At 42.0% G+C, this 26,351-nt stretch overlaps 1 protein-coding gene across 1 annotated transcript in view; it reads left to right on the top strand.

Annotated features, from left to right (window-relative positions):
- The window catches only part of ZNF385D (zinc finger protein 385D), a 782,386-nt gene that overhangs the window by 659,957 nt on the left and 96,078 nt on the right, over positions 1 to 26,351 (top strand). The window contains exon 5 of the mRNA XM_052661397.1: positions 17,036 to 17,198. Coding sequence (XP_052517357.1) covers positions 17,036 to 17,198 — 163 coding nt within the window. The remainder of the gene's footprint in view (positions 1 to 17,035; positions 17,199 to 26,351) is intronic.

Below are 26,351 nucleotides of genomic sequence, written 5' to 3' on the forward strand. Positions count from 1 at the left end.
CTTCTTTGAATAAATGACCTCAACAAACAGGGACTCCACAATTTCTTGTTGAAAACTGAATTTTGGAAAACATTTGTAAACTCCATGCTTGATTTTTTTCTTGGGTTCCGTGCAGCTTGAATCACTGAATCATTCTTGAAATTCTTTTGTTGTTTTAACACATTAAATTAGCTCATTACAGCTGAATATGTAGTGGAAAATAGCATCTGTTTACGCTGTAATAATATAAAAATTACTTACTAGTAACAGAATAAAGAGCAATTTGCAAAAGCTAATCATATTTGTGCACTTATCTGCAAAAGTAAATTGCTAATATATGCCCAAGGGGGGGAATCACTTGCTGGTTTAAGCAGTAGAACCAGTGGTATTAACAAGCACCTCTTAGACAACTCCTATATTTAGGATTGGATCCAAAATATCCCAGCTTGTCGTGAAAATATAGATGTTTATTAATTTGTTCACTTACTTGACCTTGGAAATTCAAGCAACCTAGAGATTCAGATCATGTCACAGAAAATCCAGTGGTCTAGGAATTTCTCAAGCTTTGCCAAGTGAAAATTTCAGTTACCCTTATTTAGAGAAAGCTCCCTTCTCTACTTTTTTTAGTGCTAATCACAAGTATTATGGGAAAAACACCTGTCAAATATAGTTCTTGTTTTGACCTTCTGCCCCAAACCATAGAAATCAGAAGTCTGTTTAAAAATTTCAAACTAACGTTAGTAAATGTTGAAAACAATGGTTTCAGTAATCTCACTGCGTTGCAGTATTTTGTTTGTTTCATTACATATAGAAACCAGAGTGCAAAAAATGTACAATTATTGAGAATTTTAAATAACACATTTATAAAATTTTAATACATTTTAATACATAAAATGATTAGAGAACATATCTTGGCTCTTTTGATCATAATAGAGACAGAATATTTGAAATTAAGATTAGTTTTTTTGTTCCTTGTACTTATCAGGGGGAGAGAACGAAATCTGTATGAAATGTCTTTAACTTCTCTTTTTCTAGAAGCCAGAATGAAACCTATTTCAACTAAGATAGTTTCATTTCAGACATGTTAATAATATTCATTAAGCACAGTCTTCTTCTGCGTTTAGTCAGCCTTTAATTAGGACTCCCATCCTGCCTTCTTGCTTTTGACCTGCCCTTTAATAAGGTTCCTGTAAATGGCTAATTTCATCCACTGTAATTTTCACTTACAGAGAAGGACCAGGCTCTGCCAGGTTGGGAGGCTATTTCATGGTAACTGGCAGCAGTCAGACTTTATTAATCCTCATTTTACTGCTCTGCTGATACAACCTTTATCTGTATGAATCTGGTTTCTAGAGACCAGACACTGAGGACATGATATCTTGTGTAACAGAGAGAAGTGTATCCTCCTGAAGCCACAGAAATGCACTTCAGGGGGTTCTGAGGAGCTCTGGATCTGTGTGTCTCCTCGCAGAAAGAATTTAGTGAGAGGCAAGCGATGGGTAAGGAGTAACTTGTTAAAACAGGCTGCTGTGAGCCTTACATGCAAGTGATCGGGGAGACCCACATGGAGAACTTCGTGGGCTACAGTTTTATAATGAAAGGAAAGGTGGGGGTGTGGAGAAGACCATCTTCTTTCTCATTCTTGAGGAGACATCAAGCTTGCGTCATCAGTTCCTCCTCCACACGGGTGGGGGAGTTTTCTTGTGCCCACGTGGTCAGACTGGTGTTGTCATGGAGCAATAGAAATAGTCAAAAGGTGGATGGCCCAGGTGTACTAAAGGGTGGCGAATCATCCCAGGTTTCAGTGTAGAGCCACCTTTTATTATATTTTCGTTTATAGCGCAGGCAGAGGAGCGGGTCCTAGGAACCATTAAGTTACTGAGGTCACCACTGTTTCACTGTTTGGGGGCGTGTCTCATTCTTCTGTTGCATGGTTTATGTTTTGGATTTTTTGCTGAGCAAGCCTGCTTGGTTTGTGGCTAAACAAACCTACATTCTTGAGTGATCATTAACTTACAGGGTCTCGTATACTTTTTTCTTTACTTATCATTCCTTTTCTTATGATTCTCAAAGAGTTGGACATGACTTAGCAACTGAACAACAGCATGATTCTTTAGTGGAATTTCATCACCTACTTTGTTCCTTTACTCTCTTCCTTTCACTTTCTTTCTAGTTAACTCACTTTAATGTGAGGATAAAAAGAGAATGATTCACTCTATGGCTGAAACTTGAAGATTTCAAGCACTTTAAGAAAAACACTTTTTTAAAAAAAAGCTGAGTGATGAAGTATACTCTAGTTCAATGGAGAATCTGAAAATCTGTTATTTGGAGTCAGTTCATTCATTCAAATGTTGCAGCTGATTAAGAATTGTGTTTCAGTGGTTAAACAGGAAAAAATCTTTTATTTGCCTTTCAAATAGCATTTCCCAATGGCTTCAGTTACCATCTGTTGCTGATAACTCCCCAATTTAGCTACAGCCCAGACTTCATCTCTAATCTCTACACCATATAGCTAACTGCAGAGTGCACATTTTATTTAGTTGTTTTAAATTCCACATTTCCCAACCCAGCTCACGCTCTTCCCCTAGACATCTGGGCCTCTTGGAATATCAGCAGTTCTAAGATGGAACCTCTAATCATGCATTTACAAGCAGAAACCACTGAAGCATCTTTGTGACCTCTCGTCAAAATTCACCATGAACGCTTGACAGTTATAACTTATGTATTAATCACACATGTGCACTCTTCCCTACTCTCACTGTCATCATCCAGCTATTAGATGTGGGCATCTCTTCATGAACTTTCAGAAGAGAACCCGCTGCTTCTTACCCATTCTTGCTCTCCTCCTCCCATGCAGTCTCTTTGTTCCTGCCCAAGTGAGCTCATAAAAATGCAAACGTGTTTCTATGTCTCTGTTAAGACCTTTGAGCAGCCTTCCATTTGAACAGAGAGTAAAGAACATAATCCTGAAGTACACCCATAGGTCTCTCTGTGCCAGAGCTGATGCATGGCTAAAGATTCTCCCTGATGCCCCGAAGGCTTCATATTTGGGGATATCATCTATTACTTCAGTTAGCACATCAGCACTGATTTATTGGATCTGGTATTGAGAGAATTGAACTAGCGGACCCTCGCATAAAGCGATACTGATAAAAGTATCTAAAGCATTGACCTGCAACGAACCATGAGTGAAATGCTATCAACTAATGATCACAGATATCAACGACTTTTATCAATGAGCTTAATATCTGTTTAGTCTCACATTCTATGCAAGATGAGCCATGGTAAAGTCACATAATAGGATTGCTTTCCATTGTCCACTCTCCCTGGGATTGAGAGGAGTCACACGTGCGGTTTCTGGAATACGAGCCCTTCCTATAGGGCTGAGCTGCTTTAGAGGATGGGATGGCTGGATGGCATCACTGACTCGATGGACATGAATCTGAGTGAACTCCGGGAGTTGGTGTTGGACAGGGAGGCCTGGCGTGCTGTGATTCATGGGGTCACAAAGAGTCAGACACGACTGAGCGACTGAACTGAACTGAACTGAACATGCAGGATCTCAGTCTCCTCATCCATAAGATGCCATTGATAAGGGTAATTGCCTTGTAGGTCCTTGTAAAATATCAGTGAGAATGTTCGTATATAACCGGTAGAGCACACGTCACGGCCCAGAGAAACACTCCGTGCATGCCCTACTCTACCACTGACGGGGAAAGGGCCTACTCTCCCACTGACGGGGAAAGGCCCTACTCTACCACTCACGGGGAAAGGGCCAGGGACTTTATGTCCTTACGACACAGTGAACTCCTCTTCCAAGCACTGCCCTGGGAAAAAGCCCCCTGGCAGGAATGCGCCGTGAATCACTGAACAAACACGAGGGACACTAACGTTGTGCTGTCAGCACCTGTTGTGGACATTTTCTTTAAACACTAAACTCTTGGGATTAGCACTCTTTCTTGCTATCACAGCTCATCTGTGATACCATGGGCAATCAGGAAACAAACATAATTGTGTTTATGTAAGGAGAAGAAATTTTGGCAGAACAAGAAATCAGGCATATATATGTGTCCAGATAAATCAGTCTTCTGGAGTCATTACTCAATCTTCTCTGAAAGTTAATCCAAGGCTAAAGCCATTTTTTTCTCTAACTTTGGTGAATGAAAATTGAAAACAACAGTGAATGCTTTTTTCTGCCTACCAGATATTTTCTAAGTCCAGGAAGAAAGTATTATTTGAGACTCTGGGTGCATTTCCCTAGGTTTTGCCAGTGAAATGTCTTCCTGCAGACATCTTTGGTCAAAAGGGCATCCTGAGGTCAGGTCAGGTTGGCCAAGCTTCTGTTTATTTAAAAGCGTGTTCTTTTCCTTTCATCCGAGAACCAAACAATTTCCACAAAAATACAATTTTTTCACAGTTTGCATCCATTTCCAGAGTTCTAACTTTGAGGCACCAAATTGACTTGTACAAATGAACATTAGTTTTCCTTTCTTTTGACAAGAAAATTAGCATTTGTTCTCATTATTGAGTCCCTTTTCTATCCCAGGAAGCCATAGGTACTTTGCTATAATTTATTTCACTGGATTGGGTGAGCACTTTGCCAATTTTTCTAATGGTTGTTACTTTTTCTTTTGAACGGTGGTGTAGGAGAAGACTCTTGAGAGTCCCTTGGACTGCAAAGAGATCCAACCAGTCCATCCTAAAAGAGATCAGTCCTGGGTGTTCACTGGAAGGACTGATGTTGAAGCTGAAACTCCAATACTTAGGCCACCTGATGTGAAGAGCTGACTCATTGGAAAAGACCCTGGTGCTGGGAAAGATTGAGGGCAGGAGGAGAAGGGGACAACAGAGGATGAGATGATTGGATGGCATCACTGACTCAATGGACATGGGGTTGGGTGGAGTCTGGGAGTTGGTGATGGACAGGGAGGCCTGGTGTGCTGCGGTTCACAGGGTCGCGGAGAGCCGGACATGACTGAGCGACTGAATTGAACTGAACTGAACTTTTTCTTTTCTCGTGATTTTCTAGATGCTCTTTATGGAACATAGAGCTTAACATCTTTGCAACAGGACTTGCAAATATGTTCTGTATTTTTTCCTATCTCTTGAGTTTCCTATGGTATTTTGGGGTGTTAGTGATAAGAATCCACTGCCAGTGCAGGGGACACAAGAGATGTGGGTTCGAGCCCCTGGAGAAGGAAACGGCTACCCACTCCAGTACTCTTGTCTGGGAAATTCCATGGACAGAGGAGACTGGCAGGCTACAGTCCACAGGGCCACAAAGAGTCTGACATGACTGAGCGACTAACACTTCCACTTTCATGGTATTTTTTATAGAGATTTATAAATGTAGCTGAATTTATCAGTCTTCCTCATTCTCCATTCTCCCCCCATAACTGCAATAGCGTTTGTCCACCGTTCAGTGAGTCTTTCGTGAATTAGTGCGCAGTGAAAAGGCTGGAATGTGGCTGTGCTCTGCCTCTCAGAGTCGAGGTTCTCGAGGTTATTTATGGCCTGAATATCTCTTTTCCCACTGCACCAAGTCCTTCAGAAAAACGCCATGGTACTTAACACTGACAAAACATCTGCTCAACTATATACCATTATTTTGTGGACTCGACAAATCTCATTAACAATTGTATGTTTCAGAAGGGATCTTTGAAACAAATTCATTAAAGGAACAATCAGAACAATTCTCAGATTCACCAATTGAGATGAGGAATGCAATAAAACTATAAAGGGAAGGCTTTCCTTGATTTATGGAAAAGTAGGGAATTTAACAATTTTCCCCTAATGGAAGGTACTCCTTTTCAGCAAATACAGGGGTATAGATTATTATGTGGATTTGTAAGAAGGAAAATGGATTAATGATATCATAGTTAATCTCTCTATATTGTTTTAAAGCATAAAATATTTCATTTGGAAACAATAATAATAGTGTTGATAGAGAATTAGCATTTTCCAAGTACTGAAATACGTCTCTATGTGTATTTAAGAGAATTTGGACTTTTAGAAAAACCTTATAATGGAAAATCACTACCAGAAATATTCATTGCACTTCCTAGATTAAAAAAAAAAAAAAAACTTGCTCATCAAAATTTTTTAAAAGTGAAACAATCTCCATATTATTCCTTGTTGCATCCCGTGCAAAGAGAGCTCCCATAAATAGCACAATTTGCAGTTGATGGTAAGCTTCTCTCAGGGAAAAAATAATAGTTTGTGTTTGTGCCAGATGCTTTTCCAGAATTAAGTGCTATAAAAATTCCCTGAAGTGTGTTCAACAGATAAGGCAGAGTGCCAAAGAATGGCAGAGAATTAAGCTGAACCCTGTTCACATACAGAATCCACTGAGACACCATATGCATATTTCCATTTTAAAATCAAAATGTGGAATTAATTCAACATGTGTTTAGTAGACACCTATTTAGAGATCTCTGCTAGGTCCAAGGGATAAAATGATGAGGTCTTTCTCCATTGAGGAGTTTACTCTCTATCAGAAGAAACAGACATTTAGCCCTCATGGGAAGAACTGGTGCTGAAACTGAAGCTCCAGTACTTTGGCCAACTGATGTGAAGAGCTGACCCTTTGGAAAAGACCCTGATGCTGGGAAAGATTGAAGACGGGAGGTGAAGGGGATGACAGAAGATGAGATGGTTGGAAGGCATCACCAACTCAATGGACATGAGTTTTAGCAAACCCCAGGAAATAGTGAAGGACAGAGGAGGCTGGTGTGCTGCAGTCCATGGGGTCACAGGGAGTCAGACACGACTCTTGCCTGCCAATGAAGGAGACACAAGATGCAGGTCTGGTCCCTGGGTCAGGAAGATCCCCTGGAGTAGACATGGCAACCCACTCCAGTATTCTTGCCTAGAAAATTCCATGGACAGAGGATCCTGGAGGACTAGAGTCCATGGGGTCATAGAGTCAGACACAACTGAGTACGCATGCGTTAATAAAGCCCTGCCTCAGTTTCTTCTCTGGCCTCCTGTCAATTTCTAGTGACTGGGGAAGGCCAGGAACCCTGGTCAGTTATCAGATCATGAGGACCAGCTTCCAAAGCCCACCATCAGCCAGTTTCCCTTAATCAAGACCCCACCTCCGCACCCCTGCCATTAGAGGTCAGAGAGGCAGCTGTCTGTATTCCCGATAAATAAAAACAGTGATTTCATGACAGAAGCCAGGAAAAATCTCTCAAATTAGACTCTTTTGCTCGGATAAGCGCTATCTTATCATCCACATTAGATACTTGAAAACATTAAGTACTTACTATTTAAAAATCATCAAGTCTCTAGATGAGTTGAGAAGCTGTGAAAAGGTAAGTCAGTCCATCTAGATTATTTTCTCACAGCCACACAGAGACAAGGTAAAATGGAAGTTTTGCGTGCCCAGTCACTCGGCCGTGTGCAACTCTCTGTGAGCCCAGAGACTGTAGCCCGCCAGGCTCCTCTGTCCATGGGATTCTCCAGGCGGGAATACTGCAGCGGGCTGCCATTTCCTCCTCCAGGGGATCTTCCCTACCCGGGAATTGAACCTGAATCTCTTACATATCCTGCACTGGCAGCTCCTTACCACTAGTGCCACCTGGGAAATCCAAGTAAAAGCGAGATTTACCTAATATAGCTGAGAAATTTTTATATGTCTCTCTTTCTCCATGTTTATTTAGAATTTCTTTTTTTCAGTGACGAGTGGTAGTGTATAAAAATGACTTTACCCGTGTGGCATTATCTTCTTTTTCCATTTTTCTGTTTCTGTGGCAGTTTCTATTCATTTCTGTATTGAAGAGTACAGAAGACAGGAGCGCATTTAAAGTAAGGCATCAATCATTTGAGCTCAGAAAGAACACTCTTAATTGAATCATGTTTTTCACTTTGAGACTCAAGCAAGTAAATTTTCACTTTTATTCATACTGTAGTCATCTACCTCTCTGTTAACTGCACAATCACAAATTAAAATAAATACTCTTTATGGGATATGTAATTAAGGAATGAAAATATCTATCTCACATCATTTTCCCCATTGAGTAAGAGAATTTGAAAAGTACATGTCTTCACATTAGAAAGGAAAATGTATAACAATGAGCTATTCTATCTTCAAATTTCTCCTTCCAATATTTTGTTAAATATTTGAGTATTTGAGTAGAGTAACTGTGAGTAAGTAAGCCACTCTTTTGGCTTACTAGAGTGGCCTTTATTTGCCTACTGGCTAGGAGTTTCCTTCAGTTAAAAGAGCCTTACATAGATAAGGAAAAACATTTTACTCATGGCTAACACTGAATCAGTTAATGCTTAAATATAATAGTGAATTAGATACTTGTTATAGTGAAGTTTTAAGAGTTATAACACAGGGCTTTGCTTTTGTTTTGTATTTATTATTGTTATTAAGCTGGTGATTCCTCCAGGCTCCACAAAATGGATCATACCAAAACATCCAACACTGGCACAAATATTGGGGTCAGAGTTCATGCTGCAACAATAATTAGCTTGGAGAGAAAAGGTTAAATATACAGAGAGAGCCACAGGACTTGGAGAGCATTCGTGTGGAGGTTGAGAGTTATATGATTTCCAGGGCTGATCTGCTGTTTTGCATTCGTCCCTCTTGGATAGAAGTTCCCCAGTTATGTCTGTTATCTGAGTTATTTTTAACTTGTTCTATGGCTTGTTTTTTTTTTTAATTTATTGGAGTATAGTTGATTTAGAATGTTGTGTTGGTTTCAGGTGCACAGCAAAGTGAATCAGTTAAATATATACATATACCCACTCTTTTTTCAGATTTTTCCCCCTGTAGGTCATTATAGAGTATTGATTTGAGTTCCCTGTGCTATAGAATGGTCATTTATTTTATATATAGTAGTGTGCATTGGAGAAGGTAATGGCACCCCACTCCAGTACTCTTGTGTGGAAAATCCCATGGATGGAGGAGCCTGGTAGGCTGCAGTCCATGGGGTTGCAAAGACTCGGACACAACTGGGTGACTTCACTTTCATTTTTCACTTTCATGCATTGGAGAAGGAAATGGCAACCCACTCCAGTGTTCTTGCCTGGAGAATCCCAGGGATGGAGAAGCCTGGTGGGCTGCCATCTGTGGGGTCACACAGAGTCAGACACGACTGAAGTGACTTAGCAGCAGCAGTAGCAGCAGTGTGTATATGTCAGCCCCAACCCCCCAATTTATCCTGCCCCCATTTATCCCCTAGTAACCAGAAGTTGAGCACAGAAAAATTGATGCTTTTGAACTGTGGTGTTGGAGAACACTCTTTAGAGTCCCTTGGACTACGAGGAGATCTAACCAGTCCATCCTAAGGGAGATCAGTCATGGGTGTTCATTGGAGGGACTGATGTTGAAACTGAAACTCCAATACTTTGGCCACCTGATGCAGAGAGCTGACTCATTTGAAAAGACCCTGATGCTGGGAGGGATTGGGGGCAGGAGGAGAAGGGGATAACAAAGGATGAGATGGCTGGATGGCATCACTGACTCAATGGATATGGGTTTGAGTCGACTCTGGGAGTTGGTGATGGACAGGGAGTCCTGGTGTGCTGTGGTTCATGGGGTCGCAAAGAGTCAGACACGACTGAGCGACTGAACTGAACTTAACTGAACCAGAAGTTTGCTTTCTGTATCTGTGACTCTAATTTTTTTGTAAATGAGTTCATTGTACCCCCTTTTCTTAGATTCCAGGTATAAGTGGTGCGTACGTCTGTCTTTCTCACTTCACGTCACACTCCCCTCGCTCGGTATGACGCTCTCCAGGTCCATCTCTGCTGCTGCAGAGCTCATTACTTAGTTCTTTTCATGGCTGAGCAACATTCTATATATACTGCCTCTTCTTCCTTTATGCGTTCATCTGTCAATGGACATTTAGGTTGTTTTCAAAGCCTGGCTATTGTAAACAGTAGTGCAGTCAGCATTGGGGTGCACGTATCTTTTTGAATGATGGTTTTCTTGGAGTATATGCCCAGGAGTGGGATTGCTGAGTCGTATTGTAGCTTTATTTTTAGTGTTTTAAGGGACTTCCACACTGTTCTCCACAGTGGTTGTACCAATTTACATTACCACCAACAATGTAGGAGGTTTCCTCTTTCTCCAGCATTTACTGTTTGTACATTTTTTAATGGTGGCCATTATGGCTTGTTTTTAAGGAAAGAAACTTCTGATCATTTTTCTTGAGTAACACACATTACTCACAGTTAGACATATGTAAAGATTCAATCTCCAAATTACTATATGTTAATCTGTAAAAATATAGATGTTAGCTACTTATACAGGATGGAGCTGTCTCTGGAGAAAATGCACTAATACTTAACGTGAGTGGTTCCAAAACTGTAGTATCCTTCAGGAAAATGCAGACAGCTTTTAAAATATCGGTTGCTGAGCCTCATATCTGTAGTTTTTGATTCAATGAGTTTGAGATAGAAGTTGAGAATTTGCATTCCTTTTTTTTTTCAAACTCACAGAATATCATCTTATTGCTTTTTTAAAAATTGAAATATAGTTTATTTACAATATTGTGTTGGTTAAAGTGCACAGCACAGTGATTCATTGTTGTTTATTTTTCCAGACTATATTCCATTGTAGATTCTTTTCTTTTTCTTTCCTTTTAATTTAGTTTAATTGGAGACTAATTACTTTTCAATATTGTAGTGGTTTTTGCCATAAATTGACATGAATCAGCCATGGGTGTACATGTAAGTATTGGGTGCAATTCTCTGCATTTCTATCAAGCTCCCAGCTGCTGCTGCTGCTGCTACCGGTCTTGGGACCACACTTTGAGAACTAACGCTTTATATGAATCGGACACGACTGAGCGACTGAACTGAACTGAAGTGAAACTTAGAGCTGATAATAAACAAATTAAAGAGAATCATTATAAACCTTAAAACCCTTCTAATGGTATATATAAAAGTGATCTCTAAAATATTTACAAGCCACTGACCAGGGAGAATGCACATTGATCTTAAGCCATATGGCTGATCCTGTGCCCTTGCCCTGGATATTAGATTTGAGTGAGTGTATGTTGACTGTGTAGATCACAATAAACTGTGGAAAATTCTTCAAGAGATGGAAATAGTAGACCACCTGACCTGCCTCTTGAGAAACTTATATGCAGGTCAGGAGGCAACAGTTAGAACTGGGCATGGAACAACAGACTGGTTCCAAATAGGAAAAGAAGTACATCAAGGCTGTATATTGCCACCCTGCTTATTTAATTTATATGCAGAGTACATCATGAGAAACACTGGGCTGGAAAAAGCACAAGCTGGAATCAAGATTGCCAGGAGAAATGTCAGTAACCTCAGATATGCAGATGACACCACCCTTATGGCAGAAAGTCAAGAGGAACTAAAAAGCCTCTTGATGAAAGTCAAAGAGGAGAGTGAAAAAGTTGGCTTAAAGCTCAACATTCAGAAAACGAAGATCATGGCATCTGGTCCCATCACTTCATGGGAAATAGATGGGGAAACAGTGGAAACAGTGTCAGACTTCATTTTGGGGGGCTCCAAAATCACTGCAGATGGTGATTGCAGCCATGAAATTAAAAGACGGTCACTCCTTGGAAGGAAAGTTATGACCAACCTAGATAGCACATTGAAAAGCAGAGACATTACTTTGCTAAATAAGGTCCGTCTAGTCAAGGCTATGGTTTTTCCAGTGGTCGTGTATGGTTGTGAGAGTTGGACTGTGAAGAAAGCTGAGTACTGAAGAATTGATGCTTTTGAACTGTGGTGTTGGAGAAGACTCTTGAGAGTCCCTTGGACTGACAGGAGATCCAACCAGTCCATTCTAAAGAAGATCAGCCCTGGGATTTCTTTGGAAGGAATGATGCTAAAGCTGAAACTCCAGAACTTTGGCCACCTCATGCGAAGAGTTGACTCATTGGAAAAGACTGTGATGCTGGGAGGGATTGGGGGCAGGAGGAGAAGGGGACGACAGAGGATGAGATGGCTGGATGGCATCACTGACTCGATGGGCATGAGTCTGAGTGAACTACGGGAGCTGGTGATGGACAGGGAGGCCTGGCATGCTGCGCTTCATGCGGTCGCAAAGAGTCGGACACAACTGAGCGACTGAACTGAACTGAACTGATGTAACATAAGAAAAACTGTATGGAAAAGAAAACAGACTTCAAACTTTTTTTTTTTTCCAGGAATAGTTTGTCAATAGTTTTCAAAACAAAAATTTAAAGTAGGTGTTTTAGTTTTCAGGATACTATATTATTTTATCATTTCATGATTTTTGATCTACAAAACAGTCTAAAGTTTTGAAATCAGATAATTTTCTTTAAAGAAGAAAAAAGAGGGCTTCCCTGGTAACTTGGTGGTACAGAATCTGCCTGCCAATCAGGAGACACAGGTTTGATCCTTGATCCTGGGAGATCCCCCACCGGGCCACAGAGCAGCTCAGTCCTGGGGCCGCAACTGGTGGAGCCCACGTACCGTACAGCCCGTGCTCTCCAGCAGGAGAGGCTACCACAAGGCAAAGCTTGGGCAGCTGAAGGGCAGCCCTCCCTTGAGACAGCCAGAGAAAAGGCCTCTGAAGCAGTGAAGGCCCAGCACAGCCAAAAATAAATGAATAAATAAATACATTTTTAAAAAATTCCTGTCTTTAATAGTAAATCTCTTCTTTCCCCAAAGAGGATGGTAACTTCTTTGATAACCACTCCTTATTTTTCCAATGTTACATTTTAATAGGATAATGTTCATTTTCTCTTAGTAAAAACTTAATGTGACACAATTAAATGATGTCAGAAACTAGCAAAGTCCATCTTGTTCTTTTTGAAATCATGGGTTTGTGAAAATTAATTGGCTACATAATCAGATATCTGTTTATAGTAAACTTCCTTTTAAAAAAAAATCATGTTGAGACACTTTATGCAAAAGACAGGTAGAGTAAAACTGTACAAGGACTTGGTGATAATGGAGCAAAAAAGAGCACTTATCTGTAAAATCTGCAGTGGGTTTCACAGAAAAACTGATTTATAACAAAATCTGTAAAATAAATGTGTGTGTATGTGTGCATTTCTTTCAAAAGGCTGCAGCACCTCTTTCAAATGTTAGCCATTAAGCGATTATTTTTATCTACTCTGGAACGTCAGCTGCATTTAAACTGGAAGACTTCTTGAAATGCTAAAGACAAAACTTGAAGATTGAGAATTCTGACTGGCTGCTGCTGACGGATGTGGGAATGACATTTAAAGTGGCGGCACACTTTTCTGCAGGAATGTGTGTACATATCTTTAATGTCAGCACTTGCCTCTGGGATGACACTTGTCAGATTTCCTGGTGTCATGTGCTAGTTCAAGGTCATAGTACAGATTTTTATTGCGCAATACCTGAATATTCCACTTATGATCTAAAAGCAACTTTTCGAAGCCAAATTTGTTGGCAAATTTGAAGCAAAATTGTTGAAGCCAATTCTTCTCTTACTGTTCCCTTCTCTGGGTACTCTAATCCCTTGCTTCTCTTTGAGTTTCAAAATGCAGAGTTCTGACATCTGTGATGAAGTCGTAGACTTACTTAATCTTGAAGTCATTCCTATGAAAAATAATTGTTTGCTTGTGTTGGATGGTTCCCAGGTTTCTGGAGATGACTTGACTCAGAGACTGGCTAATAAATAACAGGAGACAATCTCGGAGGGAAAAAGGCATACTACACATGCCCAGCACCTTTCTGCCCAAAGGAAAAGCAGATGAGACTCAGAGAGACATCTCTGGCCTACTACTGCTTTTTAAAAAAATTCTCCCAGAAGGATTCCTTCCTAGGCTGAAGTTTTGTCTACAATCACAGAAAGGTTAGATGTGGCTGAAAAATCTATCCAGTGCAGTGAAGTGAGATAATGGGGCAAGGAGAGCTGGATGGACCTTCTTTCTTTACACAAGAACACAGCTTTATGCAACGCACCTGTATCAAAATGAGCCAAGGGTAAGAGGCTTGCATAAACCTGGATTGAGCTAGATGTTATCACGGGCTTCCCCTGTGGCTCAGTGGCAAAGAATCCACCTACAAGGCAGGAGATGCGGGTTCAATCCCCGGGTCAGGAAGATCCCCTGGAGAAGGAAATGGCAACCCTCTCCGTACTCTTGCCTGGAGAACCCCATGGACAGAGGAGCCTGGGGCGCTACAGTCCATGGGGTGGCAAAGAGCTGGAAACAACTGAGTGACTAAACCACACAGATGATCGTACTAAGCGCAGTAAGTCAGAAAGAGGAAGACAGATACTGTGAGGCATCCCTTACGTGTGGAATCTAAATATGACTGAAATGAACCTAGCTGTGAAGCAGGAACAGAATCACAGTCGTAGAGAACAGACCAGGGGTCGGAAGGCGGGTGAGGGTGGGGACGGGGGAGGAATGGTGTCAGAGGGCCAGGTAAGCAGATGCAGACTGTTGTATATGGGATGGATTAACAGCAAAGTCCTACTGTATAGCACAGGAGACTACAGTCAGTATCCTATGATAAGCCACAGTGTAAAAGAACATCTAAAAAGGCAGGGCGGTGAAGCAGTGTACATGGATATAAAAATTAATACCCATGCAATTAATGCAAGAGCAGTCCAATAAATTCTTCAAACAGGATCAATGACAAAGAACACTTGAAATATCCAGAGGGTCATCTGTCTACACTGCGTTTCCAGCTCGTAGCCCCACACCCACACCCCGCACCTACCCTGCAGCGTCACATGCAGCCTCCACCCCGCATCATCACTTCCCAAAATTCTACATGCCATGGTCTCTCCATAGCATTTTTTATTTTATTTTTTTTAGCTTTTTTTAATTAGTTTTTTATTTTTTTAATTTTAAAATCTTTAATTATTACATGCGTTCCCAAACATGAACCCCCTTCCCACCTCCCTCCCCATAACATCTCTGTGGGTCATCCCCATGCACCAGCCCCAAGCATGCTGTATCCTGCGTCAGACATAGACTGGCGATTCAATTCTTACATGATAGTATACATTTTGGACTTTCATACCACTCAACCTTTATTTTTTTAATCTGTGGAAGGCTCAGTGGCTTATTTAATAGCAGATTTTAAAAGATTAAGATAATTATTATCAGAGTGCTTTGGGACTATAATTCAGTTAACGAGTGCATATGCTTTTTGTCTTGTTTTCTTTTGCTTTTTAATATGTCGGGTCTTGACTGGGGCTCACCGATGGTCGGTAATTTGATCACTCCCCTTTCCCCACAATGCCCCGAGCTATTTCACTTGTGGAAAACATGGACTCAGCTGTATCTGTGCAGAGAGTATTTGTTTTTTTAATGTAAGTACAGCCTTAACTGGCAGTGTTCCTTTGGAGTAACTTTCTTAATATTCAAAAGAGTGACAATCACTTAGTCCTAAGGTGGATGGAAATACCACTGAGAGTATAGGTTTGCCAGGCACCTTAAAAATACATTAAAGGTACATTTTGAAAGTACCTGCGGGGATAGCACTGCTCACCTCGCCTGTATTTTCATATGCGTTGTATATGCAGCGTTCACTTCTGTACCAGGAGAAGGAGATGAACTTTGCTCTAAGGGAAAGTGCATCCTGAGCTGTCTGAGAAGAAACCTGACTACATGTTGTGGATTTAATTGAATACAGCATCATGCCCTCAAAAGATATATCCAAAGGATTTGATTTATTAAAAATAAGTCAGGCAGGAGAAAAAGGGACATCGCTCCATCCTTCAGAATAGCATTCTCCATGTAGGCTCAAACCAGTCCAATCCGTGTTCCTCAATGAACGATAATAAGTCTTAACTCCAGACTTTGACTCACACTCTGTCTTTGATGTTCTGTGTTGTTGGAAAACTGATGCGTGAGTGTCCTCTCTGTTCAAACTGTTTCTAATATACAGTTTCCTTGTCCAGTGTTCTTTCAATAAGGGTACCTAGGCCTTTGAGGATACTTGTTAGAATGATGCAAATGAAGGTGTGGATTATATATTTCTCTACTTATAAAAAGAGATTCTACCGCAACACCCTCCCTACCAGAGTTGCAGTGACAAAGAGGACAGTGTGACTCTTATTTTCTGGCAAAATGGAATGTTGAGATTGAGTCACAGGAAGTGATGTCTGCATACTTGGTCCTCCACTGCGATTTCTTCCTTGTGAGGTGGCAATTTTAAAATGTTTGAACTGGAAAACCTTCCAATCCAAAATCTCCCTGCCTGCTTCCACCTCACCTGAAGCCATGACAGGCCCCCCTCCACCAATAAGTTAATAAACACATTTTTAAGATGATGTTCTAACTCAGCTAATGTCTCTCTGGTACCAAAAAATAATGTTAGGAAAATATAAATGTGGGGAAATGCAGATTTCTATTTATAAGAATCTCAGAAAGCACAAACAAAAGAATTGCAATGGCCCCATGAAGTAGTCGAAACACAGGGGATCTTCCTGGCAATGGACCAGGGTGCAAAAGACCCACGTGTTGCAAGAATGCCCCTGCCTTGGACTTCCCAGACTACCCTCTGTGAGAAGCAAGGAAAAGGAAAGAAGGGTAAAACGGCCTGGCTTCCGTGGCTCCATCTGGACCTCACAGGGCGTTCGCTTTTGAACTCTTACACATCAGTCTCAGCCTCTGGGGCGCCTACTTGTGTTGTTATTAGTGAATTTTTCCTGGTAGACACCTGTTGGGTCCTGTGTCAGTAATACCCACTGTAGAAGGAAAAAGCACATTGCCTGAGTGCAGAAGGTGAGAGCTGCTCTTTTCCAGGGCCCTTGTTAATCTTGGGAGCCCAGCATCTTTGGTGACAGAAGAAATGCAATACAGTTGTAAATTCTCATTTCTTTCCCCCACTCCACAAAGAAAGTGTTGTTGATATGTTAGTGTGCAGCTCCATTTCTCTGAAGAGAGGCAATAGAACATTTCTCCCTTCCATCTAGAGGTTTTAGAACTTGCTTCCCATTGCTTCGTAGCATCATTCTCAACAGAACCCCGCTGCTTGGCCACGGCCAGGATTGGCATGAATGGTACCTGTTATTGAAAGGGAGTCTGTATTTGCAGTAATACAGAGAACACCAGTTCAGAAATGAGCCTGATTGCACGGTTCATTTTGTTCTCCTTTGTAGAGCCAGGCTGCGGCCCACTACAAAGGCACGAAGCACGCCAAGAAGCTCAAAGCACTGGAAACCATGAAGGCCAAGCAGAAGTCTGTCGCTGCCAAGGACAGCGCAAAGACTGCCTCCACCTGCACCACCACCCATGCCATCAGTTCCAGCTCTGACGAAACAGGTTACGCCACGCTCTTTGTTGTCTGTTGTCCTCCTCATCCTTGTCGTGTGGGGGCTCCTTCCCTGCTCTGCTGCTGACGCTCCTGCGCCTTGGTTCACATCTGACCCATCTCTCTGTGTAATGGTAATGCCCCCCCACCCCACCCCTGCGTTTTTCCAATACCCTTGAGAGACAGATGATCACTAGTAACATTGCAGGTTTTGTACTGGAAACAGTCCAATGGCTGCTTTTGAGGAACCCAAGAGTCAAAAGGGCATCTGAAGCCACAGCCCTTTCTGAGAAGGGACCCTTTCAGAGTGCCTCATCTGCATCTTGTTTGCAGCATCTGCACCCAGAACTGCATGGCAGATTTGATTTCCCTGTGAGTACACAGCAGACTGTGCTAAATGAACCACGAAGGCCCCTGTAAGGGCGTTACTACCGACAGGGCTTATCCTCATAAATCCCGAATATTGCATTCTCTTAAGTAGTGGCTGTGTGAATCTGGGCTTGTTATGGCTGGGTAACCTTCCCTCTGCATATACAGGTAAGTGTTATTGATGCCAATTATTCTTTTTAACAGTCCTCACAGTGAAATAACGGCCTCTGAAGGGTCCCTTGACATAGCTCCTCAAACAGTTAATTCATAACAAGGGAAGCCGGGGCTGGGGTGGGGGCGGGTTCTGGAAGCTTGCATTTTAAAATATAAGACCACTGGTCCTCAGAACTTACATAACAGGAAAGCAGTGTGATCCCTGGATGCGCCTTGAATAAATCACTTTCTAAGAACACAAGGGCTGCTATGTATCAGTGGCTTCCCAGGCCCCACAGATAGCAGGAAGCATTGATGTTGTCATCAGTGGTAATGTCTTACCTGGAAGAGATCTGCTGGCCTTGGCTGATGAAAATATAAAACCAACAGTGAATGAACACAACAGATTAAAGCAACTTTATTACACGAGGTACACCCGTGAGATGTACGCAGCATCCTCAGAGGGCCTGGAGAGAGGCTTGCTCCTGTGTGAGCCTGTAAGGGGTGCTGGTATTCCCCCGAGTCCCCAGGATGCATTTCACATACTTCACAGGAGCATCACTGTGGACGCAGTCTGCCTCCTCTGTGAGGACCCTGTGTCTCCTCTGAAGCTGGGACCTCTTGTCGCCTTCATACCCTGGCACCGGTCTGACGGGGTGTGGGTGCTGAGTAAACTGTTGGCTACGTTTTCTCTCACCCTTTTAATTCTCTGATTCATCCAATTTTGTGTCCCAACATATAAAAGGAAAAAAAATTATCATGTTCATTTCTTTGAAGGTCTGAGTAAGAGCTGAATCATACCATCACATTAGTTCAGATGTAAGACCTTGTATGGAAAACATTACCCTTTTCTCTGTTAATTGAAAATTCATTGCCTTATTTTGGGGACTGTAGGAAAAGTCATGAAGTAAGTGAGTGTCATTTTTCTCCCAGATATTGGGGCACAAACTGGGATTCCCTAAAGCCATGCTCACCACAAAGATCTATGTTTCATTTGCAAAATGATGGTAGGTAGGAATACTAAAGATGTAAATTTGATGTAAAAGATTTGATATAAAAAGATGAGTTTGATGTCCAGAGTGTGATGTAAATTTTTGCTTGCTCTCAAACTTTTCTATTCCTAGACATTTTTTTATCAATAATGGCTATTTGGGTTACTTTGACGTCTCTTTAAAATGCAAAAAAATCCCTCTATACTGAGAATGAGCATCATTTACTATATATACATACATATATGTATACACACGAGTATATATATGTATGTACATATTTATATGCACATGCTGAGGAGAGCTGCTCATTTGGCTTAAGAAAGGCTCCCTTGTGCGTCCATTTCTATTATTTGATTGCCTTGTGAATGCACGCCTCCGTCCCTCACCTTAGGTACTAGAATGGAAGGGATCACAGCCGTCGGGGCCCTCTCTTCTAAGAGGATGAGTGGAAACTAGCTGGGGTTGGTGGTGGGAAAGAGCCCACATAAAATGGGCAGATTCCCAGTGGAGACGCCAGGCTCACCTAGTGGTTGGAGTGTGCTGAAGTGGTGAAGGGCCCTTTCTAGCTGAAGCTGGAGGAAATGTTAGAAGCCAGAGGGAGAATAAAGTCTGCAAAGTTAGTACAGATATCTTAAAGCCAAAAGAAGCTGGAGATGGACATCAGGAAGGTCTCTGCCATTCTGAGCCATGGGGGCCTCTACTTGCAGAGAGACAGACTGTGCAGGTTGAAGCACTGATAATCACGGCACGCTCACCGGATGTCTTAGGCCGAATTCTATCCTTCCCTGGGATTTCTGCAAAACTACCTATGAAAAGTAGCCCAGAAAGCTCTTGGAATATTATAGACTCTCATCCCATTTTATTGCAATATGAATCCAAGGCACCTATGCTGGCAAACTGGGGTTTTCTTAGCTGTCCTTTTTATTACTGTCCGTGTCCTCATACTGATTAGAAAGGGATACAACTCTAAAAACACAGTGGGCCTCTGAGCTAGTTTCTTAGAATAATTAAATAAGCATTTAATTATTTATTTAATCTCCTTCTTGGAAGCAGAAGGAGAGAGAAGAGTCTGAAATCAGGGACCATGTATGTTTTAATAATAACAAATTGTAACTTGCTTAACGTACAAAGTTGTGAGGAGCTGGAGGCTGATCACTGAATGGTGTCTACAGCTCACCACTGCATTTTTAAAGGCAATTGGTTTATATATATATATAAATTTGGCAAAATTAGTGAAAGTGATTTAACCTTTCTAGACATTTTATGCATGCGTAAATCACACAACTTTGCCAAATGTATGTATATATATATATATATATATATATACCAATTGCCTTTTAAAAATGCTTGAGTATACAGTGATTTGATAGATAAGAGAAGGTTGGGCAACAATAGTTTAAAAAAAAAAGCAAGAAGTGGTGTGGACTTGAATTTAAAAATTGCTTTGGATTCTCTAAAATACAAGAAATAGAATACTCATGAAAAAAATATCATTCCAAATCTACTTATTAAAAAATATTTTTACAAATAATTCCTTTGAAATTCCTATATCATATACTATGGCTTTTAATTGCTGTCTTAGGCTAACAAATATCTGACATGATCCACTGGCTAAGCTCTTAGTCGCTGGACTTCCTGACCTTCCGTCCCTTCACTCTGCAGGCTGCGGTAGTGAGCAGTAGATGCCACTCAGTGATCAGCCACCAGCTGCTCCCAGAAAGCCTTCTTCCCCTGCTGCTAAGCAAGAGCACGCTCCTTGCAGCAATGCTTGATTTTAGTTCTTTCAATCTAATGAGGAGTGCTAGATTGGTGGATTTAACACAGAAAAATTTACAGGCAAAAATAAGATTTTAAAAAATATTTGGAACACTCAAAATTGTTGGTATGGGAGGGTGATTACTGGTCATTACAGAACATTTCAAGGAGCAAACATTTCCAAAGGTGACCAGAATAACTGATCTAGTAACTGTTTTAGGATTTTTAATTATTTATTTATTTTAAAATTGAAGTATAATTGATTTTACAATGTGTTAGTTTCAAGTGTACAGGTGTGTATATTTATATGTATATATGTACATATATCGGAGAAGGCAATGGCACCCCACTCCAGTCCTCTTGCCTGGAGAATCCATGGACGGAGGAGCCTGGTGGGCTGCAGTCCACGGGGTCGCTAAGAGTCAGACATGACTAAGTGACTTCACTTTCACTTTTCACTTTCATGCTTTGGAGAAGGAAATGGCAACCCACTCCAGTGTTCTTGCCTGGAGAATCCTGTGGATGGAGGAGCCTGGTGGGCTGCCGTCTGTGGGGTCACACGGAGTCGGACACGACTGCAGCGACTTAGCATGTACATATATATATATTCTTTCAGATTTTTTCCTTTATAGAAAATTATAAGATATTGAGTATAGTTCCCTGTGCTATATAGTAGGACCTTGCCATTTATCTGTTTTATATACAGTAGGATATATCTGTTAATCCCAAACTCCTAATTTATCCTTTCCCTTATGTTCATGCAAATTCTTCATACAAAAATGTAATCATGATATTAAGAAATTATGCTTAAAGTAACTTGGGAAATGTAACTCCGTTGGCTCTTTCTGTGAAATGACAGTTCACAATTGCTGGATTAAGTCTCGTTGGTTGGAAGTTACCCTCTGGTCTTTCTTTACTTCCCCTTTCTGGACACTTTTATTCATTCCCATCATCTATCCGTTAGTTAGGCTAGGTGATACTGCAGTAACAAACCACGCTTTCACAGCCACTAATGATCTCTCACACCCCATGTAGCAGCCCAGCTGTCTTTCCCATGTTAATTTAACTCTGGGGCCAGGCTGATGAAGTGGTCACTACGTGGACATCACCAGTTCTTTGGAAGAGGGGAAGAGAAGGGTGTGAATCAGTGGACTTCTACAGTTTTTAATGGGAGTGACACATAACTCTGCTCTCACTTTCACTGGTGAGTCACATGGTCAAGCCTGGGTGGAAAGGGCGGGGAGGGATATTCTCCTCCGGGAAGGGAGGCAGCATCACTTCCCACCGCGGCTCCCACTGCCCCATGCTCGAGTCTCAGCGGCCACATCTCAGCTTTGTCCTCCTAAGACCTGACCTGACCTCTGTGGCTTATGGGTCACTCACTTGGCTGGGTGGGCAGCACCTCTGTTTTGCAAGTTCAAAAAAGAAGAAGAAGCCTAACTGACCGTCGCCTCCAGCTTTCTCTCCTGCTGTCTTTCTGAGCCCTGCAGCCTGTGGCTCTGAAACCTTCCGGCTGCCGTAGCCTCTGCCTCCTGCCTCAGCCTGTGCATCTCCTCAGTGGCCAGAACACACTCCCCTCATGTTCCGAGGAAGCATCTTTCACCCTTTCAAGCATGATTTCTCCCCATGTCCTGGCCTCATGGACCTCTGATTTTACCCTTACCCTTGCCTTCAAGTCAAAGTATTAATCACTCAGTCGTGCCCGGCTCTCCCCACGGACTGTAGCCCACCAGGCTCCTCTGTTCATGGGATTCTCTCCAGGCAAGAATACTGGAGTGCATGGCCATTCCCCTCTCCATGGAATCTTCCCAGCCCAGGGATCGAACCTGGGTCTCCTGCATTGGCAGCAGCATCTTTACCATCTGAGCCACCAGGGAAGCCCCTGCAGTTGCCTTCAGTTCAGTTCAGTTCAGTCACTTAGTCGTGTCCGACTCTTTGGAGCCCATGAATCGCAGCACGCCAGGCCTCCCTGTCCATCACCAACTCCCGGAGTTCAATCAGACTCACGTCCATCGAGTCAGTGATGCCATCCGCCACCTCATCCTCTGTCGTCCCCTTCTCCTCCTGCCCCCAATCCCTCCCAGCATCAGAGTCTTTTCCAATGAGTCAACTCTTCGCATGAGGTGGCCAAAGTACTGGAGCTTCACCTTTAGCATCATTCCTTCCAAAGAAATCCCAGGGCTGATTTCCTTCAGAATGGACTGGTTGGATCTCCTTGCAGTCCAAGGGACTCTCAAGAGTCTTCTCCAGCACCACAGTTCAAAAGCATCAATTCTTTGGCACTCAGCTTTCTTCACAGTCCAACTCTCACATCCATACATGACTACTGGAAAAACCATAGCCTTGACTAGATGGACCTTTGTTGGCAAAGTAATGTCTGCTTTTCAATATGCTATCTAGGTTGGTCATAACTTTTCTTCCAAGGAGTAACCATTTTTTAATTTCATGGCTGCAATCACCATCTGCAGTGATTTTGGAGCCCCCCAAAATAAAGTCTGACACTGTTTCCACTGTTTCCGCATCTATTTCCCATGAAGTGATGGGACCGGATGCCATGATCTTAGTTTTCTGAATATTGAGCTTTAAGCCGACTTTTTCACTCTCCTCTTTCACTTTCATCAAGAGGCTTTTTAGTTCCTCTTCACTTTCTGCCTTAAGGGTGGTGTCATCTGCATATCTGAGGTTATTGATATTTCTCTCGGCAATCTTGATTCCAGCTTGTGCTTCTTCCAGCCCAGTGTTTCTCACCATGTACTCTGCATATAGTCTCCATGCAAATCCAGCTGCCTCCATCCGGGGCCCTGACAACCACAGCCTTCACCCCCCGCCCATTTACAGGAGCCAGTGTAAGTCCGAGCACTCACCCATCAGAAACCTTCAAGGAGCCTTTTCGGTGGACCTCATGGTCCCCCGTGGTTTGACCGCAACCTACCTTTTCAAACGTTTTTCTCTGTTATTTCCCTGCAATATTCTTCCCTAGAGACCATTCCCCACGCGCCTTTGTTTCTTGCACTGTGCTTCTAAATTTCTCCCTGAAAAGTGGGTCACTTTTCTCTTCTTCATCCTGCCTGTGAAGTCTCATAAGAATCCATACCTCCCTGGCTCCCTATCCTATTCTTGCTCAAATATAATTTCTATGACTTGCCTATTTCTGTTGCCAGATGACATGCTCATTTAGAAGAAGACATACTTGCATAATCCTTTTACTTATCCTTTTTTCTTTGCAGAGCATTTTTATATAACAGATAGCTTGAAAACTTGAAACAATCAGTTTTTCTCTTTTGTTCTTGAATTAAAGCAAATCTTTGGATGTTCTTATTAGTGAGTACCTGATTCCATGAAAGAATGATAATTCTCAGTTATCCAAGGAATTATAAGATATTGCTCAGAGAATTTCAGAATTGCAGGTTTTCATAATGATAAAGTCTCACCCCTAAAGTTTGCTTCCTGGTTGTTTTTTTTTTTTCTTTTGAGATTCTTCAGTTACACAAGTAAAGAAGATTTGACATTTCTACTGTCCCTTCAGTGACTATCAATCAGGAGTTAATTAGTTGGTTGAGATTTTAGATTTATGTTAGCCATCTTGGCTTTCCAAGTGGCTCAGTGATAAAAGAACCCACTTGCCAATGCAGGAGATGCAGGAGACATGAGTTCAATCCCTGGGTTGGGAAGACCCCCTGGAGGAGGGCATGGCAAGCCGCTCCAGTACTCTTGTCTGGAGAATCCCATGGACCGAGGAGCCTGGTGGGCTACCCCCATGGGGTCACAAAGAGTCAGACATGACTGAGCGACTTCACTCACTCATTCAAATCATGAAAATGGTGACCTGGAAATAAAAGTGGCAGCTGAGTAGTCTGCAAGGAAAAGCCAGGCTGGTGTCATTTAGAAAAGAGACAGTTTTCAGCGAGGACGGGTGGGACTTAGCTTTGTTTCTGTTTTCCTAAGGATGACGGGAAGAGTTTGCCTTTCTTGACAAAGGCTTCAAACAAAGGTCCCAAATGTTTAAAGTTATAACAGAATACAGGCTGGGCTTGACATCAGAAAGCCATGCATTTGAAAATCTGTGTTATACCTTTGTACACACAGTACACTATGGAATATATTAGATGGTATTTTATTATATAAATGTGTAATACACGTATTTGCCAATATGCAAGATTCCGTCTTTAATACATGTTCCTGAAATACCCCAGTGCACCAGGCATTCATTATTAGCATTGTGCATTTTCTTTAAAAAGAGAGACACAAGCTTCTGTGGCTTATGAAGCCATAGCTCTGTCGACCTTTCAGAGGCAATACACAGTCATTTGTAAGGGGACACATTTCTATTAGCACTTAGATCTGGTGGAGTGGTGTACACAGGCCGCTCTTGGCAGAGTGGATATTGTGCTAGCTCCTGAGGTCTTTCTTTTCTGGCTCATTCTCCCAAACAAAGACTCCCTGGGACCATCACTGCTACAGTAAAGGACCCCTTTGCAAGCATCTTGGCAAGGAGTTGAAGTACCATCATGAGAACACTGATGCCTTAAGTGTTTTTTCTTTTCTTAGCCCTGGCTCATGACATGCTTCACTTGGTCAAAGAAAGAGACTTTATCGAGTATTCCCTGATCAAGATGCATGATGAGTACCAGCAGAGTGTACTAGGAGCAGATTTCCAGCAAGATTGAAACAGAGAAGGGGAATTCAGAAAGGAAACACACACACACACACCCTCCTGATGCTTATTTGAATACTGTGGTCCTGGGACCGTTGTGTGTGAATCAGTGATGGCGGATTCTACATTGAAGGTGCCATGGAAATCACAGATAATATTCTAGTCTGTCCTTTTTGCGCCTGAGGAAATCACAATGAAGGGTATTTTGCTGATAAAAGCGTTGACCCAGATGCATTACGGAAAACCACTCCTGGAACCAGAGAATTTCACCAAAAATTCCTCATCTGGACAGGAACATGTTGTCTTCCCAAACACAATGAATGAGTGGAGCTGTGTGTACCTGAGTCTCGAAGGACCTGCCATCTGTCTGTGGTCAGGAGCTGGGGTACAAGTGCCTGATAGGAGGGGATTAAGACTAGATTGACAAGATAGACATAATTTATGTCATGCTTCAAAGAAACAGGGTGCCTGACTTCTTGTGTGTGAGTGTGTGTATCTTTCCACACTCCATGTGACGGTCTTTCTTTAGGAGAAATAGCAAATCCATAAAATAAATAGAAAGCTGAACACCTATCTTTTAACAGTATCTATGAAATACCAGACATCTGGATGAATTTTACGAACTAAATTAAAACTCCCAGTGGCTTTATCTACAGCTGCCAGACTTCCGGAAACATCTGTGTCTACATGTGCACTTGTGTGTGTGTTTTAAATTAATGGAGGGATTTTTCCCCTATTTTTATGTTCTTCTTAGGAATTGAGTGGACATAAGCTTCCATAAGGACTTTCCAGGTGGTGCAGTGGTGAAGAACCCACCTGCCAATGCAGGAGATGCAGGAGTGTGTTCTGTCTCTGGGTCAGGAAGATCCCCTGGAGGAGGAAATGGCTGCCCACTCCAGCATTCTTGCCTGGAAGATTCCACGGACAGAGGGCTTGGCGGGCTAGAGTCCATGGGGTCACCAAAGAGCAGGGCATGACGAAGCGACTAAGCACACCTCACGTCACACCGAGCTTATATAGTGATAAAATATTCCAATGCAAAATAATGATTCTTAATGTAGAATCTTAACTATAACACCAAAGTTCAACAGTGATCAAACATGACAGAACACGAAATGAGCATGTGTAAAAGTCACATGGACCATTAGAGGACTTTGTTTCCAAAGTGGGAAGGTGAAGGGTTGGATATCTACTAGTAAGGGACGTGAAACAAATGTGAAGCAAAACATGTTCACAGCAGA

The sequence above is a fragment of the Budorcas taxicolor genome, chromosome 24 (genome assembly GCF_023091745.1).
Source record: "Budorcas taxicolor isolate Tak-1 chromosome 24, Takin1.1, whole genome shotgun sequence".
Lineage (NCBI taxonomy): Eukaryota > Metazoa > Chordata > Mammalia > Artiodactyla > Bovidae > Budorcas > Budorcas taxicolor.